Source organism: Gorilla gorilla, chromosome 6 (assembly GCF_029281585.2).
Source record: "Gorilla gorilla gorilla isolate KB3781 chromosome 6, NHGRI_mGorGor1-v2.1_pri, whole genome shotgun sequence".
Lineage (NCBI taxonomy): Eukaryota > Metazoa > Chordata > Mammalia > Primates > Hominidae > Gorilla > Gorilla gorilla.
In genome coordinates, this window is record NC_073230.2 from 37,405,027 (window position 1) to 37,427,439 (window position 22,413).

A 22,413-nucleotide genomic window follows, 5' to 3' on the forward strand; every position below is an offset into this window, starting at 1 on the left:
GGCTCTTGGAATAAAGACCAAAATATGATCAAGTTTGTTCCCCCTTCCCAGCCCCATCTTCTACCACTCACCCCTCCACTCGAACAGTGCCGGCACACAGGCCTTTTTCTAGCTCCTCCAGTGCCTGCCAGACCTCTGCACATGCTCCATCCTTTGTCCTCACCACTCCCTTCCCTGCTTCCTGTACCAAAACTATCTGCCTGGTTAACTCCTCCTCTTTCATGTACCAGCTCAAATATCACTCTAGTACTCTAATTTGTGTTGCTGTACTATACACTCTCATAGAATCCTGTCCTTTTCCTTCAAAGTAATTATCATAATCTGAAATACTTGTTTGATTATTTTATTACCAACAATCAATATTTAGTCTCTCCCGGCAAAATCTAAGCAATATGAAAGCAAGGACCTTTCCCTTTTGCACACCGCTGTAACCGCAGCTGTACACTATGTCTTATGCAGAGTAGATTTTAAATGAGTGATAAACAAGGGTTCTTTTCTTGTTTATTAATAGTCCACCATACTGAAGCTGACTCTCTAATATCTCTCTTTTCTCCCCCCATGCCTCTGCACCTGGCTTGAATGCCCTGCCCTTAGTCTTTGTACATATCCTTCAGGATCTGATTCAAAACCCTTTCTTTCATAAAGACTTCTATAAAGGAGTCTCATTTATTCACCATCCACAAGTACTAATACATCCATTTTGTTATAAAATAATGTACATATGTTGCTTGTATATTTCTTTACCTGTTTCAAAGAAAGCTCCCTGAAGGCAGGACTGATGCCATCCAACCATAGTAGCCCTTTCCCCAACCCCTGGCATTACAGGCACTCAAGAAACATTATCTAGTGTACCAACTATTGTATTTGTGTCATCAATTATCCAACTTCCATGTGTTTTATTTTACAAGTCTGAAATATAAGTGAGAAGTAAAGCAATCTTTTCAGAAAAGCACAAGAATGGGATTCAAAACTCAGCTCCACCACCTACTAGTTGTGTGACCTGCTTAAGTCACTTTACCTCTCTGAGCCTAGGTTTCCCTTTTGCAAATGTTTTGCCCCAGCCCACAGGTTTATCAGAGTATCAAATAAAATGATGCTTGAGAACATATTTTGCAAACTGTGGAGGATGCATAAGTATAGGATACTTTATTTGCTGGCTGGGTGTGGTGGCTCATGCCTGTAATCCCAGCACTTTGGGAGGCCAAGGCAGGCAGATCACTTGAGCCTGGAAGTTTGAGACCAGCCTGGGCAACATGGAGAGACCCTGTTTCTACAAAAAATACAAAAACTAGCCGGGTGTGGTGACATGCACCTGTAGTCCCAGCTACTTGGGAGGCTGAGGAGGGAGGATCATTTGAGCCCGGAGAGGCTGAGGATGCAGTGAGCCGAGATCACGCCACCGCACTCCAGCCTGGGCAAAGAGTGAGACCCTGTCTCAAAAACAAACAAACAAACAAAAAAACTTTATTTGGGTTTTGACTGTTAAAATAGAGCAATATCTAAAATTTTCTATTAAGCAAACCAATCAAAATCTACTTGCCTCATTCCTAACTAGAGCAGTTACCAAATTGCAGAGTCATCAATATTCTATGTTTAGAAACCTCTTTGTATGGGACTGTATTGCTATTTCTATATCCAATCTACTTCAGGTTAATTTCTACATGCACACTCAGAGTTCTTCCCTCCATTGTTTATGGCAGGCCCCTCCCCAGAGTGCAGAGAAATGGGGGAGCCCCCACAATTCTGAAAATAATTCCCTTCTAGCTCAGTAAAATATCACCCCTTCCCTCTGGGAAAGAAAAGCCAGAAAGATAAAGAGGCTCCAGTTCTTTCTCCCCTTAACCTTTCCCATTTTCACAAAAACGGCTTTATCTTCAGACTGGAGGAGTAGAGAGAGATAAACAAAGAATGTGTATGCACAAGAAAGACCTAGAATAATTATGAAATCAAATGCCTTTATAGAGTGCTACTAGAATCTGGGCATCGGGGGAATTGCTGGAGACAAATAAAAGTGAAACAGACCCAGAGGAAGATAAGATGGGGAAAGGATGCATTTCTCTTGTGTGATGCCTCGAGTATCTCATATGCTCCCTCTCTCTCCATCACTGGGCCATTTCAAAAGAGCTAGTGTCTTGCCTAGGAGCAGAACCTTACTTTATTTGATCCTTAAAAATGCTAGAAATCCACCAATTTTGCATTTATGAGATTTATCTATAGAATATAAATAAAACCCATGGGGTTTTGGGCAAGCACCTATTATTCCGCCAAGGCACCTGCTTAGTCAGCAAATAATCTGGGTCGCATGATCATGATGAGGATATAGGCAACAGAAGCCCAGGGGTATGTGGGCCAAGGGAGGCTGGCTTTTCCACTAAATTTTGTGAACGACTGGGAATGCCAGCAGGGAGCAGAATTTCAAAGTCTGTTTTAAGAATTAAAAAGCTAGATGAACCAGCAAACTGTGCATCAAACCTAGGAGCAAACTAGCCCAGGCTAACAGTCCATTAATTTTTCCTGAATCACCATGTGTGCACTGACTAGCTTCAGAGATGACTTTTCTGAAAAGAAAAATTTCTGTAGAAAATTCCCAAAGAATTTTCTACAATGATGGAAATGTTGTATGTCCACCATTCAATATGGTGACCACTAGCCTCAGGCAGCTATTGAAGTGTGGTTAGACTGATGAAGGAGCACAGTTTTCCATTTTATTCAAAACTTAAATTAATTTTCATTTAAATAGGCACATGTAGTTAGTAGAAACTCCACTGGACGGGACAGTGATACAGAGTCGCAAAGAAACCCAGAAATGAAGATTTTCATATTAAGGCTTCCAGTGATCTCAGAAGTTCTTGTTTGTGAAGTCCTCTTATTCTAAGGACAAAATGTGCTATCATCCATATAAACTGAATTAGCAAGGAGGAGGTGGGACACTTCCGGAAGACTGAAGAAAACAAACATTAGGAAGCAGCTACAGAACTCACCAGGCTGACTTAGATTACGTAAGTTAAAGGTGATCATAGCTGTAGATGCCAATTACACTTCTCTTGGTGCGAATCTCATATCCTAACTCTGAAAACACCATGAGAGTGGCCCTCATTACTATCTGGGATCCTCTGTGTACTTGTCTGGCCAGTTCCTCTATTTCCTAAATGAATTTTTGACACCTTCACTTTTCTTCAAATCTCCACCCACCTCCTCTAAGCAGAGGTCTCACTTTCTATTCCACAAAAGACAGGTGAATGGAGGGAGAATGTTTCAGAGAGAGGACATGCAGGCCTGAAGGCCCTGCAACTGGAGAAAAGGAACGGAGCCAAGAAATTAAAAAGCTGATGCAACTGAGGACAGGGAAAGTAGGGTAGAGGCCTGGAGAGGCAGGTATATGATGGGCAGGTCCACATTGAGCCTTGAAGGTCACATCAAGTACTTTAGTGTCTATTTCACAACACACAGTAAAGCACTGAAGGCTTTTAAGTCAGGTTCTAGGTTGAAAATTGCATACAGACAATATCAAAGAAGTTGCCTGTGATAGGAAGGAAACCACAGACAGAAATGATGAAAATAGAATAAGTAATTTCATTTATATGTACGTATCCTAAGGAAACGATCAGGAATATGGGCAAGGGGTATGCATAAGTGTTCACATAGTGGTATTCATACAGGCAAAAAACTGAAAGTTACTTGTCCAGCATCAGAGAACTGGCTGAAAATGTCTGCTACATCTATCGGGTAGAATACTATAAACCCATTAAATATATGTTTGTGAAGAGTTTTTAATTGCATGAAGAAATGATTTGAGGGGGCAAGATAAATTATCTTATTTAAAATATAGGTAGAAAAAGACTATGCCCAAATACCCAGGAAATGTACTCAAAATATTAACAGTGGGAGCCCAGCAATGAAATATTCTTTGCTTTTTCATCTTTTCCTCTAATTTCCAACTTTCCTATAAGTATTTTTACTGATATAATCCCAGAAATGATTTTTAAAGTAAACCCAGGAGAGAATAGCAATTTAGGAATTTTATTTTAAAGAAAAATTTTAGTTCTGCTTCTATAACCTAATACATCTGAAATTTCAAAAGTGGCAAATTCTTATATGAGTTATAGCTAGGATAAATTTTTTTATTTGGCATTGTTCTCTGATACTTTCTTTTACCTTTTTTACACCTGCCCAATTCAGAGTTGCTCAGAGAGCACACAATGTTTCATTACTATGTTTCACACAAATAGTGAGTTGGCCTCCTACAGTTGTCCACGTGGGAAAAGAAAAACTGGCCAGTCTGGAAGCCAGAGCTCTCATGAACCTGAGATGAAACCCTTCGGAAAGTGATTCAAAGGAACTCAATTCTCTTCCTATTATTTGTCAAAATATTGGGTAACATACCAGACATTCACACTAAAATGAAAAAAAATCTGACAAGTTACATCATTTATATATTACATAAAACATGCATTTTAAAATAGTTGTTTGCATGATTCTTTCTTTCTTTCTTTCTTTCTTTCTTTTTTTGAGATGGAGTCTTGCTCTGTCGCCCAGGCTGGAGTACAGTGGCATGATCTTGGCTTACTGCAACCTCCACCTCCTGGGTTCAAGCAATTCTCCTACCTCAGCCTCCTGAGTAGCTGGGATTACAGGCGCATACCACCGTGCCCAGCTAATTTTTGTATTTTAGTAGAGACGGGGTTTCACCGTGTTGGCCAGGCTGGTTTCAAACTCCTGACATCGTGATCCGTCTGCCTTGGCCTCGCAAAGTGCTGGGATTACAGGCATGAGCCACCGTGCTCAGCCCTACATGATTCTTAAAAACTGTTAAATTATTCATGCATGACACAAGAAACTGGCTTTAAGATTTTTCTCCTTTTCCTTTATAACCTCATACAACGTTATGAAATGTATATTCTCCTTCACAAAGAAAAAGAAAAAAAAGAACCTAAAATTCAATTAACTCTCAATCACATACACGAATACAAAAACTTAGAACATGAGAAAACTTATTTATATTCAGCTTTGAAAAGTAGAATATAAGCATTTGATGATGGGGTTTTCCATCATAACAACATTCTACTTAAACTGGTGTTAAAATCAGTAAACAGAGTTTGTCCAGAAATAAAGCTATAATTGATGGCTTTTTAAAAAACTTCCTTGTTTTGAGGCATAATTCTGAAGCTGCTTTCTGAGCCGTGGGGACCCAGAAATGGGGGTGGGGCTTCAGTGTTACACTATATGCCTGAAACTGGATGTGGGTGTATCCAAAACAGTGTTTTCCTAACTGTATGTTGTGGCCTTTTTGTGGTTTATGAAATCAATTTAGTGGATAGGAACAAGTTTTTTTAGAAAAGCATTTTTAGAAAGCATGTATGCATCTCATACAGTAAGGGTAAGTACTAATGCAAGAAACTCTAAGTTTAGGTCCATACACATGCACATATAAGTGTCTATAGGTACTATGTTGAGATGTAACATTTCTTACTGAAAATGCTTGCTTTTAAGTCTTAAGGAAAAAACTTAAAAGCAACAGGCTAAAAGGGCAGGTCTGCTGAATAAGGCTTCTTTGTGGCAAATACCCATTAGGATTCTTGCCAGGTTAGCAATACACTGACATTTCTAATTAATGAAACACTCTAATTTAACTCCCATAGATGGGTAGGCTGACAGGCATTTCCTAAGAAGTCCTTGTTAAGAGTATTTTAAAGTGCATTCATCTGTAGTTTGTACTATACATTTAGGTTCTCTGTTATTTTCCAACTGATTAGTTTAATGTTGCATGCTATTGGAGGAGAGGAGACATTAAAGACTGGAGTTTAGGATAAGGATGGAAGTTGTAAATGTAAAGGTATCATGTAGCTGGTACATTTTTGTGGTAGAGAAAAGAAGTCAGATTATGCACGTTGGCAGAGTATAAAAAAATATCTGCTACTTTTTCTCCTAGTCCCCCCTCCAATCAGCTCTCAGTGCGAGCCACCAGTTTTCCTTCAGACCAACGCTGTCCAGGAGCATTTTCTGAGATGATAGAAATAGTCTCTATCTGCACCATCCAATACAGTAGCCACCAGCCAGATGGGCTGTCTGGTACTTGAAATGTGGCTAGTTCAACGAAGGAACCAAATTTTTAATTAATTTCAAGTTAAACAGCCAATATTAGGCTAAGTGATATAAGCCAGTCACGAAAAAACTTACATAAGGCATCTAGAATAGTAAAACTCATAGAAATAGAAAGTAGAATGGTGGTTGCCAAGGGCTGGGCAGAAGGGAATGAGTTGTTTACAATCTGCGTACAGATTTCAGTTTTGCAAGATGAAAAGGCTCTGGAGATCAGTTGTGCAACAATATGGATGTCCTTAACACTTCTGAACTCTACAGTTAAAAATAGTTAAGATGGTAAATTTTATGCTATGTGCGTTTCACCACAATTAGAAGTAAAAATTAGAAAATTAAAGAGCCACATGTGGCCAGAGGCTACCATATGAGACCATCCAGCTTTAGCTACTGTGCCATTGGCTATGATAAAGCATCCCTAAACTTAGTTTCTAACCACCACTGTCCTCCTTATCAAACTTCTTTCAGGATTCATGACTTCCTCTTGGGAACAAGATAGTAGTGCTTCCCTGGAGTTTACTGCAAAGGAGCTGCATGTACCAGCATTCATCCTCTGACTGGTGGCAAGAGGCCCAAGTTCAGGCTTGAGGGACTGCAGTACTGTACTCCCGTAACTAGGAGACCGCATACAGAATGTGTAGCTGAGGAGGGAGGAAGCTGTGTGGGAGAAAAGGTCTTTGTCCTCAAGTTCAGTGAGTAGTTATTGAAGGCGTGAATGCTCTGAGCCAAGGCAAGGGTTTTTTCTGCATGACTGCCAGACTGCCCTGCACCTTTATCTCAATGATGCACACAGTATCCCTCATCAGTTACCTTACCCATTGAAAAGAAAGCCTTGACTGCCTAAGAGAAAGAAAATAACTGTCTATATAAGCTATCGGTTTATCAAGCGTCTTGCAAGTACCTATGACCAACTGCCTTTACTTACGTAAAGAATGAAACCCAAATGTCCGGCTAGACTTCCCTATTCTCCACACTACCAGCTTTATTGAGCAGACTGAATACATTTACATTCAACGACTGTGAATTACCACCTTCCAGAAAAGCAAAGGAGAAATTATTATACTCTTCGTTAATAAATTCATTTTTAAATGATTGCCATTCCTGCTTAACTGAAAACAGGACAAATGATACTCATTTATAAATTGATTTTTTCTGTTTTAAACCTTCTATTGAAATAGGAATAAATGAAGTGTTTGGGAAAGGAATTAGCTAATTAAAAATTGGGATGTAAATGCCAGCTGATGAAAGTCATCTATATAAATTAGCTCAGACTCATCAAGCTCTGCCCAAAAGAAAGATTTTACTAAGTGTTTCATTGAAAGCTCATGAGAGTAGAGCATAAAGCTTTGGGACTCCACAGCCAGTGAATTCCAGCTCCTAATATTCAATACCTTGAATGAGGAACCATGTAATGGAAGAATAACTGTATGGGCTATTAAGTGAGTAAGCAGGCTTTGAAGCCCACCTGGGTTCAAATCTCAGCCCTGTCACTTCTCCAAGCTTTTATAAAAAAGGGATAATGATAGGTAGTTCATTCTTCCCAGGGTTGCAGTGAGATTTAAATGAGATAATGCTTATACCTACTTACAAAGTGCTCAGAATACCATTTGGGACACAGCAAGGACTCAATTATTGTGAGAACAAGAGAAGGATACGTGATGAAAGCGGTCCCTTTGTCAAAGTCTATCTGTTCAGACTTCAGAAACTTTCCTTGAAGTGTCTAAATGCTCTTTCACCTTTTGAAGATTTACTTCATTGTCACTTCAAGTCTTTTAAGAGCTGTTTAACAGTCTCTTTCTCCAATTTCGAAGGCAATATCTACTTCTGACAGTTAACTCTGTGGTCTTCAGTGCCAGTCTGCAGCTGACATACTTCCCAGCAGCGTGGTGTGGAACAGGGGTGACAGACTGCAGATTTGGTTGGTTTGGCCCAGAGTGCTGCATTAGATTGTGTTTTTAGAAATCTGAATTAGCAGCTAATATTTTAAGATCCAGAGATTTCCTATAGACACTCAGATATTTGGCTTCTGCTAAAAACTCAAAGATCTGGCAACACCAAATCCACATTCCCGCATGATGGCAAGACTGGAGTTGGGTAGTGGCTCCTCTCAACAGGGCCTGTATTTCCTATTGTCGCCTCCACTCTCTGACACAGAGGCCAATGAAAGCGCCACCTCTCCTCACCTTTGTGTAATTGCACTCACTGATACTGCCTTCCTAGCCCTGCAGCCCCATGTGTATAGGTACAAGAGGATGACACACTTTAGAGACACCAGGCCCTAGTAGCCATCCTGACTTCTCTAACTCTGAGCCAGAGTTTCCTCATATAGAAATGGAATTAACCCCCCATACACAACATCGCATGGTGTTGTGAATGTAATGAAAATATTTTTTAAAAAAAGAAAAGAAAGAGTTGCATGAAAATAATCTGTTATCCAATTAATTGCAGCTAAAAAGTATGGCCCTGCAATAGGGCGGAGACTCTGGGAGAACCCCATAGCTCAGCCATGGCAAATGAACTAATTTTACCTTTTGGCCACATCTGATTTTGCCTCATTTGCAAGATACAGTCATAATGAGAAATATGAATTAAAGCAAAATGTCTAATTTATTGTCGTGATTCATGTGGCAGATTAGTAACTAGGGAAATATAGAGTTCAATGGAATGTTGTGCTTCAAAACCTACATTTATTCATAGGTAACTAATCATTTTACAAAAGTATTCTTCAAGTCACTTCAGAATTTATAATGCAAAATATTTTTATACGATGTTTCCCAATTTTTTTACGTCAAAAATTTTCTGCCGGGTGTGGTGGCTCACGCCTGTAATCCCAGCACTTTGGGAGGCTGAGGCGGGCGGGTCACAAGGTCAGGAGTTCAAGACCAGCCTGACCAACATGGTGAAACCCTGTCTCTACTAAAAATACAAAAATTAGCCAGGCGTGGTGGCACGTGCCTGTAATCCCAGCTACTCAGGAGGCTGAGGCAGGAGAATCGCTTGAACCCAGGAGGCAGGGGTTGCAGTGAGCTAAGATCACGCCACTGCACTCCAGCCTAGGTGACAGAGTGGGATTCCATCTCAAAAAGAAAAAGAAAAAAAAATTCATGAACATTTCCACATAACAGTCATTGTAGTTTGCTGGGGAAAATATGTGATGAATATATGTTATGAATTTAGTAACACCTTTAATGAATCTGTAGGTACGCAATGACAATGGAATCCTTACACAGTTGAAAAATAATAGTGTAGATACATGTCTCATTACGCCGTGCCCATTCAGTGTTGGGACACACTTGAATTCAAGGACCACCTACAAGAACTCCTCCATACCCAGTGATTCTCTATCCACCCCGTTGTGCATTCAAAATATGATCCTACTTTTTAAAAATGCAGTCTTCATGCACATCTATCATGTAAGAACTCTTTTAGGGATTTTGTAAGTGAAGGAAAGAGGAGAGATTAATGGAATGGCATCCATTCTTGGATACATTTTTTTTAAATGCATTAAGGAACAGATAACTTACGTAGGATTCATTTTCACTCATGCTAGCCAAATTAGAAAAATATAGTCAGATCAAGTTCACTGTAAGAAAGACGTTTTCCTATACATGGCAGGTTGGAAAACAATTTTCCTTCTTTCATAGAAATATAAAGAAAGGAAGAAAACTATTTACATAAGATTATCCCTACAGGCTAGACCTATGCAGTCAGGATAATCACTCTAAGAGGTTATATTACGGCTTTTTAAAAAAGTCAGATAGACCCAGATTCCAGGTGATGCTCCTCTACTTACTAAGCTCCTTATCTGTAAAATGGGGCCATGTCAACCGTGTACAGTTATGAGGATTACATGAGATAATATATGTAGAGTGTCAGGAATAGAGATAAATTCAAGAAAGGTTTGTTCCTTTAACTTGATCATAAAGAACAGGGATGTAATGATGATGGACATAAAGGATGAAGGATGTGTTTGAAATAGGCAGGCTGTAGTGAGCTGCCAAAAGCATTCTCTGTGGGAAATAGGGAGGTACTGAGCAAGCCACATCTCAGGTCCTTTCATTTCCTTCTGTTCTTATTTTTGACATTGCTGCCATTGTGTCCACTGATTTGGCAAGGTTGCTTTGAATTATGACCTTCCTATTCCCACCATCTGTCTTCCTCTCCCATCAAAACAGTGCATTGTGTATTCTGATATTTTCCCATTAATGTGATTTGATATGTACTTTGTTAACTCTGTAAACTGGGATTTAAAAAAAAAATTTCCCAATCATCCTTAAAATGGTCGTTAGCCATTTAACTCTCCATCACTAAAAAATTAGCCAAACATTCATTTTCTAAAGAAGAAATAAGGTAGTAAGATGTAAATCTTGCTGGTCCAAAAACAAAGGGTTACTTTATGTCTGGCAAAGTGGAATTTAAAACTACTTTGTAAAAGTCCATTAATAATGTCCATTAATTCTAGAGCTACTTGTTGTGTTTTATCATTATCAAATTTAAAACATTTTATTATCAAAAAGGAATATATACACATATATGAATACATGATTATGTATATGTATATACCTATATATGCGTGCATATACATTTATGTAAATATAAGTATAGGTAGGTAGATAGAAAGATAGGCACATAGATGGATGGATAGATAGATTTTAAAAGACCTAGAAGGATTAATATCTAACTGGGAGTTGAGAGTGAGAGTAAAGATGGGGATAGGGAGATAGAAACTTTAAATTTTACTTCATCTAGTTATATAGTTTTAAAATTCTTTACAGCAAGCTCATATTGCTTTATTGGTCTTTTAATTATTTTCTAAAATCTGATCATTTCAGTGCTTAAGAAGAACACTTTAAGACATTTCATTAATTCTTCCAGGTCACTAGGGCACTGCTAAGTGCAATAAAAAAAAAAAAAATACACTAAAGCTTTACCTTAAGAAAGAGGTGAAAAAGATACTCAGGAAAGCTTTTGATCACTACATAATTTTAGTTAGAATTTTTAAGTCAGATGAGTTACTAACATATATTTTGAGCCCCTAACCACCTACAAGCACTATGTTCAACTGCAGGGAAAACAGAGCTAAGATCTCAAGGTTTTTATCATTTGGAAGAGCTGTCTATGAACACAACCAAGAGAGAAAGGTAGTAACCCAACTTAGGATATTGATCAGAAATGTTTATGAGAGCTTTCAAACATGCCTAGCTGACAGGGGAGTAAATCAAGCACTTGGAGATTTAGGTTAAATACATAATCATTAAGAACAGAAGAGATCATGAACCATCTCAAGCTCCTTCTCCCAGCTTCAGGTGAAGTTCAAGTTGGGAGGCCCCAGGTTCTCTATCTACTAGCCTGACTGAGTGAACTGACATTCCACCCAGTTCCCTTCAGCCCCATACAAGATTGGGTGAGGGCCCTGATGACACTGGGAGCTTCTGAGGAAGGGAGGACAGCTAGATATGACTAACATATACATCACTTCTTACCTTCTTGGACATAAAGAACCTCACCTATCACAAAAAAATTCATGAATGAGAGTATGTGGTCTTTGCCATCCCTTCCACCTATGAGAGCCTCATAACCATGCCCAAGCGATGTTGAGAAGAACATTCCATAGAAGGCTCAGATTGTGGGTAGGTATGGGAGTGAGGGTAGAAAGGAGGCAAAGAATGGCGGGAAAGGACACGCCTGTCACTAGTACAGGCTAGGCACAAAGTCTTGGAGGCCTGTGGCTGATATACTCTGACATAAAGCAAGCAATACTCTAGCTCACCCCCACTGACTCTTTTCCACACTTATGGGCTCTTCCATTGGTTTGTTTCCCAAATCAAACTTTTAAAAAATTGACAAAGTGTTTCCAGTGTTCCTCTGGGTCTGTGATTGGAATTATACTGAATTTACAGATTCATTTGACAGGGGTAGCTAAAATAATCACAATCATAACATCTAAAATTGTATGTCAGAATATTAAGCATTCACCATGTGCTTAATAACATGCTAAGTCATACATATAGATATATGTGTGTGTGTAATCACTTAATCCTCACAATAACCCATCACACAGGTATTATGTCCATTTTACAGCTGAGAAAATGAAAGCTACAAATGGTGAAGTGGCCAGGTGCTATAGCCCATGCCTGTAATCGCAGTAGTTTGGGAGGCTGAGGCAGCAGGATCAGTTGGGTCCAGGAGTTTAAGACCATTCTGGGCAACCCAGGGAGACCCTATCTCTACAAAAAAATAAAAATAAATTAGTCAGGTGTAGTGGTGTACACTTGTGGTCCCAGCTACTCAGAAGGCTGAGGTGAGAGGACTGCTTGAGCCTGGGTGGTCAAGGCTCCAGTGACCCATGACTATGCCACTGCACTGCAGCCTGGAAAACAGAGTGAGACCCTGTCTCAAAAAAAAAAAAAAAAAGGAATGGTGAAGTACTTTGCCCAGGGTTGTATAATTAATAAGTAGTGGAGTGAAAATTCAGACTCCAAAATGCTCTTAAACACCAGGCTGCCCTGACTCTATCTTCTCAATCAAGGGCAAGAAGTGTCTCTTTTTTTTTTTTTTTTTTTCTTTGAGACGGAGTCTCGCCCTGTGCCCAGGCTGGAATGCAATGGTGATCTCGGCTCACCACAATCTCCACCTCCCGGGTTCAAGCAATTCTCCTGCCTCAGCCTCCCAAGTAGCTGGGATTACAGGCATGCACCTCCACGCCCAGCTAATTTTTGTATTTTTAGTAGAGACGTGGTTTCACCATGTTGGCCAGGCTGGTCTTGAACTCCTGACCTCATGATCCGCCCACCTCGGCCTCCCAAAGTGCTGGGATTACAGGCGTGAGCCATCACACCTGGCCCAAGAAGTGTCTCTTCTTTGGTGTGAGCTTTTTTTTTAAGTTCATCATTAGAGTTCTATAGTTTTCTTTATAGGGATTCTGCCATTTTATGTCAGTTTACTAGAGAGAGAGATGCACAAATCCTCAATGAAGAAAACTCTTAAGACTTTATGGTGACATGGCAGAAGATTTAAAGAACAGAGAATGTTCCTGTTCTTTGCTAGAAAGATTCAGTGTTATGTAAAAAAGTCAGCCCTCCCTAAATTAATCTGTGGAGTCAATATGACAGCTATCAACATATAAATAGGGCTTTTGGAGAAAATCTGACAAAAAATGATCTTGAGGTCCATCTGCAAAGGATATGTGGGATTAGCCAAGTTTCAGAAATGAAAATTAATGAGGAAATACTAGACTTGCATGGAATTAAACTATATTAAAAAGTTCCAGTATTAAGATAGTTTGTTACTGATAGAATCAGAAGTAGAAAGTCCTGAAATATAGCCATATAATGTAGGAAATTAGCATATGATGAAGACTGAATTTGAAACTGAGATGAATAAGTGTTGTCAGAATAACTGACTATAACAGGATGGGGAAAGGAAGAATGAAATCTGTTGAGATTGGCCAGGCGCAGTGGCTCATGCCTGTAATCCCAGCACTTTGGAAGTCTGAGGTGGGTCGATCCCTTGAGGCCACGAGTTCAAAAGTGGCCTGGCCAGCATGGCATTACCTTATCTCTACTAAAAATACAAAAATCAGTCGGGCGTGGTGGCACTCACCTGTGATCCAAGCTACTCGGGAGGCTGAGGCACAAGAATCGCTTGAACCCAGGAGGTAGAGGTTGCAATGAGCCAAGATTGCACCACTGCACTCCAGCCTGGGCGACAGAGTGAGACTGTCTCCAAAAAAAAAAGAAATCTGTTGAGATCCCCAATTCACTCCTAAGCCAAAATAAATTATTATAATTTAGAATTTTAAATTTTTACAATTAAAACTACAAAAATACAAATCATATGGATAAATTTTTAAAATTACATTAGCAAGCAAAAACATAAACTCAATTCAACAAGGAAAATATAGACTCGATTATAAAATAACTTAAAATTTCTTGTGAGGCAAAATTTTTTTAATGAGAAACTAGGAAATACATCTGCATCATACATGAAAAAGAGATAATTTCCCTTAATATATATAGAGCTCTTACATACCAATAAGAAAAAGATGACCACCCCAAAGGAAAAATATGCAAAATATATAAGCACCAGTTAAAAGAAGAATTATAAATAGCCAAAATATTTACTAGAAAATATTTCTCTCACTCACAATTAGAGAATTACAAATTAAAGGGCCAGGCATGGTGGCTCACACCTGTAATCCCAGCACTTTGGGAAGCCGAGGTCTTGAGGTCAGGAGCTCGAGACCAGCCTGGCCAACATGGTGAAACCCCGCCTCTACTAAAAATACAAAAATTAGCTGGGCGTGGTGGCAGACGCCTGTAATCCCAGCTGCTCGGAAGGTTGGGACAGGAGAATCGCTTGAACCTGGGGCAGAGGTTGCAGTGAGCCGAGATAGCACCACTGTACTCCAGTCTGGGCGACAGAGCTAGACTCTGTCTCAAAAAAAAAAAAAAAAAAAAAAAAAAGAATTACAAATTAAAATAAGGAGCCAATTAAATATATAAGGTGAACAAAGATTTAAAAATTTGATAATATCTAGTCTTGACTTGTCTGGGGAAAGTAGCTTTGGGTAATTTGGCCAAATCTAACAGATTAAACGTAACCAGTGAAGTTGGTAGACAGCTCTTGTTCATCTCATCTTAAAAGGAAGGAGACTGGGCTGGGCGCAGTGGCTCACACCTGTAATCCCAGCACTTGGGAGACTGAGGCAGGTGGATCATGAGGTCAGGAGTTTGAGACGAGCCTGACCAACACGGTGAAACCCCATCTCTACTAAAAAATATAAAAATTAGCCAGGCATGGTGGTGCGCACCTATAATCCCAGCTACTCAGGAGACTAAAGCAGGAGAAATCACTTGAACCTCGGGGGACAGAGGTTGCAGTGAGCTGAGATCACGCCACTACACTCCAGCCTGGGCGACAGAGTGAGGCTCTGTCTCAAAAAATAAATAAATAAAAATAAAAATAAAAGGAAGGAGACTGATAAGTGGTGTGCTCAAGGCCAAACTCCTAATTAGAGGTGGGACCAGAGCTAGGTCCCAGGTCCCCTAACTTGCAGCCCAGGGCCCTCTCACTGTACTGGGATGTATTCATCTCATTTCGATATGGGAACACAGATGTGTCAGAATGAGGAAGTTACTTTCCAATGCACTGTGCAGTTATGTTAGCCATGCCATTTCTCCATCCCAGCTGAAGTCCCACCACCATAGACCCTGACACTCCACTGTCCCCATGTCGTGGATCATCACGTAGTGTGCTTATTCTGCTTCATAGTCTCATACTCAGCAGTCCCAGCCCACCACATACTCCTTCTCTCCCTTTACAGTTTCCCTGATCACTCACTTCTTGTAGTCCCTTCTCCGTCCATCCTGTCCCCTTTACAGTTTCTGTTTTAACTTCTCCTTACATACCCAGTTCTACAAACAGCATTATGAGCTCAGCCACCCTCCAGTTCCTGTTAAAAACCACTAGAAATATAATCCAAGGGCTGGGCGTGGTGGCTCATGCCTGTAATCCCAGCACTTTGGGAGGCCGAGGCGGGCAGATCACCTGAGGTCAGGAGTTCGAGACCAGCCCGACCAATATGGTGAAACCCTGTCTCTACTAAAAATACAAAAGTTAGCCGGGCTGTGGTGGCGCACGCCTGTAATCCCAGCTACTCAGGAGGTTGAGGCAGGAGAATCGCTTGAACCCTGGAGGCAGAGGTTGCAGTGAGCCGAGATCGTGCCACTGCACTCTAGCCTGGGTGATGGAGGGAGGCCCTGTCTCGAGAGAGAGAGCAAGACAGATGCGAGCTATATTTGCAATTTTATATTTTCTAGTAGCCACATTTTTAAAAGTAAAGAGAAACTCATGGAATTATTTTTAGTAATATATTTTACCCAATATATCCAACATATTACTTCAATATAAAATCAATATAAAATTATTAATGAGATATTTTAAATTCTTTCTTCATATTAAATTTTTGAAATCGTGTGTATATTTGACACTCAGCATATCTCAATACAAACTAGCTGCATTTCAAGTGCTCAATAGCCACATGAGGCTGGTGGCTACCAGATGAAACAGCACAGATCTAGACTCTAATGAAAACGGATTTAAAAAAAAATAACTTTTGTTTATCTGTATTCTTATTCTTCAACAGACACAAATTGCATGCATTTCTGTATTTTTACAACTTGCTATTTTAAATATCTTTGGCATATCTTCACATTCATCCTCTAATACAAGTTAGTTTTCTAATTTTTTTAATTTTTTGAGACGGAGTCTCGCTCTGTCGCCCAGGCTGGAGTGCAGTGGCACCATCTCGCCTCACTGCAACCTCTGCCTCCCGGGTTCAAGCGATTCTCCTGCCTCAGCCTCCCAAGTAGCTGGGACTACAGGCGCGTGCCACCATGCCCGGCTAATTTTTTGTATTTTTAGTAGAGACGGGGTTTCACCGTGTTAGCCAGGATGGTGTCGATCTCCTGACCTCGTGATCCGCCCGCCTTGGCCTCCCAAAGTGCTGGGATTACAGGCGTGAGCCACCGCGCCCGGCTGCAAGTTAGTTTTCTAAATGGCACATGTCGCATCAGCATCTGTCTTCACTTCGATATATATATTCATATTTAGCTCCTATCTGCTCCACTGCCTCAAGACATTCTCCCTGTTCCCTGCCTCCTGCCACCTTCTCCCTCTGCACATCACTGGCTGTGAAGGTTCAGATGCCCAGAAGAAACGTTTTCCACATCTTCACCACCTCTTCACACTAACCCATGCACAATTTCTAGCTCTGCTTTAGTAGATCTAAGGTCACTGACTCATGACTCAGAAAAGTCAAATGTAAATCATAGGAAAAGCCTGTCTTCACTGCTTCAAAGTTATGTTTAAAATAGGCTTGTTATTTACTTTTACTTAAAATTAGAAACAGTCGAAAAAAATGAAATGCATGGCCCACTTTGGTTCGTTTTCAAAATAAACTGGCCTAATGGTTCTCCACAAACACAAGCAACTCAATTTTTAATCAAAAAATGTACTTCTTGCCTCAAAGACTTTACTAAAATAATGTTTTTGGTTCTTAACTATAGAAACAGTTTCACCACTGGAAAATGTGAACATGAGGTAGATACAGCTTAAGAAGTTAAAAGTCTTGAATTAGGAAATTAAGGTGTTGTCATTGACTTTAAACACCTATAGACTTTGTAATTCATATTACAGTTTGGTTTCCCATTGCTCGAAGTGTTTGACTTCCTAATAATGACAGACTTGCTCTTCTCCCCCAGGCTCTAAAAGGTAGCATGTGGAACCCTGGGGAGTTATGAGACCTGGATTTGGGTCTTCACTGCCAGTTGACAGCCAGATATATGACCTTGGCGTCCATTCGCCCCGCTGGCCTCAGCCTTCCTGCTGTAAAAAGGGGGTTGACAGCAGGCTCCTTAAGACTGCCTCCACCTCTGCCCCCCGACCTTAGCTCATCCTCCTCTATTCCATTATCCCTGAAGCATTTGCCTCCTCATGTATCTCCTTCCCAAAAGACAAGATGGCTGGCAGCACGGAAGTGAAAAGGGAAAGAAAGGCTGTTTAAAAAAAAAAAATTCTAAAATGAGTCACCTTTCAAAAATTTCCCATTTCCTCATGCCTGGGTGCTTCTTCGTGTCGCTAAATCAGTTCTTCCAATGAAACCTGCTCTAAGAACCTGGTATTTGTTATGTGCACTGCTCTTGGATGATGTTTACAATGTGCACACATCTCTTTTAAGAGCTTGTAGGTATCAAACGACCTCCAGGTTGTGCATCAAAAAGACATCAGCAGCCACAGAGTCAACTTTAGTTGAGCCTGGAGAAAATCAGACCAAAACCGTAGAGTTTTAACTAGGTTTTGTATCATCTTTTGATAAGTTAGGAAAAATAATTACAGCTCTCCAAACTTCCCACTTAACAACTCCCAGGACCCTGCAGCACCCTAAAATCTAGCCAGCTCCAAGAATCACTCACTACTCCGTACCCGGATGAGTCTTGACTCACACTAATTCCCTCCCTGAGGCTTAAGTCAGGGGGCAGCTGATGGTTGTGGTCTGTGCTGCTTCCGCCTGGCCTGATTTTTCATGCTGCCATTTTGAATTAGCATAGGTTTCCTCTGCAACTGATGCATCTTCTAACCAGGCTGGGAACACAACACGCGCGCACGCGCGCACACACACACGCACGCACCCACCCCACCCGGCTGCCGGACGCAAGCGTAAGTCAAGGCACTTGAATGCTAGAATCAGACAGAAAATCCAGAAAAGCCACGTTATTTAACAGAACCCTACAAGGTCAGCTTTGAGTCAAAACAGATAACAGTTTCCTTCGATGTTTTCATGGACATTTTTATTCCCAAATCCGAGTTCTCGCCAATTCTCTAAAGTTCAAGCGCCCCTCCTGCTTTGCAGACCACATTTCTCTCGGCCCTCGCGAGTGAGGTCGCCAAATACTCGACGCCTCAAGAGCGAGCCGAGGAGGCAGAGGCCGACCAAGCCGGCCTCTCGGCAGCCCCGCCCGGCGCCCCGCGGAGAACGCCCGGGTGCGGCTCGAGGGAAGTTGTGTCAAGTCCCACGCGCGGCCCGCGGAGAACCCAGCGGCGGCCCGCGCGCGTCGGCCTAGCGGGGAGGGCTGCTCCAGGACACGGTGCAGCGGCCGCGGGCGAGTTGGACGCGCTGGCAGAGCCGGGTCGAAGGCGGAGGGCGTCTCCGGGCAGCCATGTTCGCGGCGCCCGCCCGCGCAGCAGGTACGGCACCTCGGGGAAGGTGTCCGGCTCGCCCCAGACCCCAGGGTGGCGAGGCCAGGGGCCCACAGGCACATCCCAGCGGGCAGCAGGTTGGCTGCCAGGAAAAGGAAACCCAGGAAGAGCAGCGCGGGGAACCCGGCTGCGGTGCGGGAGCCCGGGGCCGGCATCCCTCCACTGCACCCCCGCAGTCCCCGAGCCGAGTCACCCCGGCTTCAGGCCGAGGCCACCTCTCCTCTGACCGCCCCCAGGCTCCCAGCCCGCCCGGGCCAGCACCGGGAATCGGCCTGGGGTAACGCTACCCGCGGGTTCGGAGGGACAGCGGGAGGAGATGAAGCGCAGGAGGTGGCGATGGCGGGTGGGGTGAAACCGCCGGGAAAGCAGCGCTGCAAACGCCCTGCGCTCCCAGACGCGGCTCACCTGGGGCGGCGGGCTCCGGGCTCCACTCTCCGCTCTGCGGTGCTGAGGCTGCGGCCGCCGAGGGTGCGGGTGCTGCCGGGGCCGGATTACTGCGGCGACCTCGGGGGCTGCAGCTGCAGTGGCGGAGGCGGCCGCCGGGCGCTTCCCCCTACCCAGACTCCCGGCGCTGGGGCCCGCCGCCCCCCGCAGCAGCTGGCCCGACTCACGTGACCGCGGGGCCCACCCTCCGCCTCCCCCACCCCGGCCCCCGGGGCCCCGCCGCACCCCGCGCGTCTGGCTGCACGGGCCGCGGCGCTGCTCACCGTCGAGTAGGGAGGCGGCCTGGGAGCTGGAGGAGCGGCCGAGAGGCCGTATCTCGCCGCAGAAAGTGGCCCCCTCTTTGCTAGATTTTTATTTCTAGCAATTTGGCTCTCAAAAGGGAAAACCCGGGCTTTAAGGAGCCAGGCCCAGCATCCTTTCGGCGCCTCTTCCCGACGTTTGGTTGCTACCGGGCCGCGGCGCCCACACAAGATTTCCCCGGAGAGAAATGTGTCCTGTACCTTGTTGACTCGCACTTCCAAGTCGAGTCCCTGGTTTTAAAAGTGCCGTCCTGTACCATGTTGGTAAGCCAGACCCTGTCCCAGGTACTTGAACATTGTGGCCTAGAGAGGTTAAGTAACTTGCCCAAGGTCACACAGCACGTAACTAAGCCAAGATTCCATATCTGGGTTAATAAAGTTATGTACAGGGACTTGTGTGTTGTGTGTCTGTGTGTGTGTGTGTGTGTGTGTGTGTGTGTGTGTGTGTGTTGATGCCAGCGTCAACTCCATCTTTTATAAGTAAATAAGAAGACTATCTCAACAGATATGAAGACGTAATTCACAGGAAAATAAATGCAATTCTATCCTGGCACACGAAAAGATATTCAGGCTCACTTAACTGCAAATCAAATATGTAGGGTAGCATCTTCCACCAGCCAGATTAACAAAAATCAAAACATTTTGAGTCTTGCTCTGTCGCCCAGTCTGGAATGCAGTGGCAGGATCTCGGCTCACTGCAAACTCCGCCTCCTGCCTCCTGCCTCCCGCCTCCCGCCTCCTGCCTCCCGGGTTCAAGCGATTCTCGTGCCTCAGCCTCCCAGGTGGCTGAGACTACAGACCCACGCCACCAGCCTCGCTAATTTTTTTGATTTTTAGTAGAGATGGGGTTTCACCATGTTGCCCAGGCCGGTCTCAAACTCCTGAGCTTAGGCAATCCGCCTGCCTTTACTATCCAGCTTCCTTAAAAAAGGAGAATGATCTTTATGTGCTAATACAAAACGATTTCCAACCTATACTAACTAAAGAAAAATAAAAAGCTAGGTGCAGAACGTTGTATGTGTTATTTGTGGGAAGAAAATATATATATATATATATATATATATATATATATATATATATATGTCTGTACTTATTTTTGTAAATGCATAGAGTATCTTTGGAAAAGTATGTAAGAACCTGTAATAGATGCCACCAGGGAGCAGAACTGGGAGACTGGGTGCTGGGGAGAGAAGGAGACTTTCTTCCATGCCCTTTGAATGTTGAGCCTGTGCTTACAGTCTGACACGTAAGTAAACGGATAGTGGGGAAGGGCTGAGGAAGTTGGTGTAGGTACTGCAGAATAGAGCATTGGTTCATAGACTCTTGGAGCACAAAGGTACTTTACTGTTCTTTTAGTCTAGCCAAGAAAACTGTAGCCAATGAGTCTAAATAATGAATATTAGAAGTTTCTAGCGGGCTTATTCCTGGGTTCCAGCCCAGATCTATGGAATTCAGAGTCTCTGGGGCTGGAGCCAGGGAACCCGCATTTTTCAAGCTGTTTAGTTGTTTCTCTTGCACATTAAAGTCTGAAAGTCCGTGGGGTGTGGGTAGGGAGAGCATTAGGAAAAATAGCTAATGCATGCTGGGCTTAATACCTAAGTGATGGGTTGATAGGTGCAGCAAACCACCGTGGCACACGTTTACTTATATAACAAATCTGCACATTCTGCACATATACCCCAGAACTTAAAATAAATATTAAACATTTTTTTAAAAGTCTCAGAGTCGCTGTTTTATTTTTTGTTTGTTTTGAGATGGGATCTCGCTCTGTCACCCAGCCTCGAGGGAAGTGGCTCACTGCAGCCTCTACCTCCTAGGCTCAAGTGATCCTCCTACCTCAGCCTCCTGAGTAGATAGGACTACAGGCATGTGCCACCATGCCTAGCTACTTTTTAAAATATTTTTGTAGAAATGGGGTCTCACTATGTTGCCCAGGCTGGTTTCAAGCTCCTGGACTCAAATGGTCCTCCTGCCTCAGCCATCTGAAGTGTTAAGATTACAGACGTGAGCCACCGTGCCCAGCCAGAGTCACTGTTTTAAATGTCTAGTTTAAGACTACACCACTACTAGAAAGGCAAATGCAATCCTGTGCCTTCCTATAGCCAGTATATGTCATTTGTTGTGTAAAGGATGGCACTTGCACCCCACGCTGCTCCCCTGGAGGCAGCCATATGCTCAGTACACGGATAGGGGATACTGCCAACCTGCCTGCCTGGCCTGAAATCTTTGAAGCCTGTTGGTTTGTCCCTACACAGCCACAGGAGCTGTGAGGCCAGGAGCCCAGGAACACATGGAGATTGAAAGACACCTGCTTTCCCCAGGGTCTGCATGGAGAAGCTTATTATATGGCACTATGAACGCTTATTAAAGAGCAGCAATGACCGGGCATGGTGGCTCACGCCTGTAATCCCAGCACTTTGGGAGACCAAGGCGGGTGGATCACGAGGTCAGAAGATCAAGACCATCCTGGCCAACATGGTGAAACCCCGTCTCTACTGAAAATACAAAAATTAGCTGTGTGTGGTGGTGCATGCCTATAATCCCAGCTACTTGGGAGGCTGAGGCAGGAGAATAGCTTGAACCAGGGAGTCGGAGGTTGCAGTGAGCCAAGATCATGCCATTGCACTCCAGCCTGGGTGAGAGAGTGAGACTCCGTCTTAAAAAAAAACAAAAACCAGCAGCAATACATTTATTTTGTCTCTGCTTTGTATCCAAAAGACAGTCCCTACTATTATTTGAGCTGCATAAATAGAGATAAGAGAACAGAACTGTCCAACAAATGTGGAGAACACCAAGAAATATCAATAAGGGCTTT

The 22,413-nt window shown here is 42.8% G+C and overlaps 1 protein-coding gene across 4 annotated transcripts in view; it reads right to left on the bottom strand.

The window, feature by feature from the left end:
- Nucleotides 1-19,762, bottom strand: part of SCRN1 (secernin 1) — a 69,019-nt gene extending 49,257 nt beyond the window's left edge. The window contains exons 1-2 of one of the 4 annotated variants that reach the window (XM_055347264.1): nt 19,563-19,762; nt 13,699-13,814 (exon numbers count right to left, since the gene is read on the bottom strand). Coding sequence is in view for 1 of the 4 variants with exons in the window: in XM_019031047.4 (XP_018886592.1) it covers nt 72-223 (152 nt within the window). In the remaining 3 variants the exon portion in view is untranslated. Of the gene's footprint in view, nt 1-71; nt 338-13,698; nt 13,819-19,260; nt 19,480-19,562 lie in introns of those variants that run through there. The other 3 variants (XM_063708439.1, XM_019031049.4, XM_019031047.4) reach the window with 3 other exon arrangements.
- Nucleotides 19,763-22,413: the final 2,651 nt, after the last annotated feature.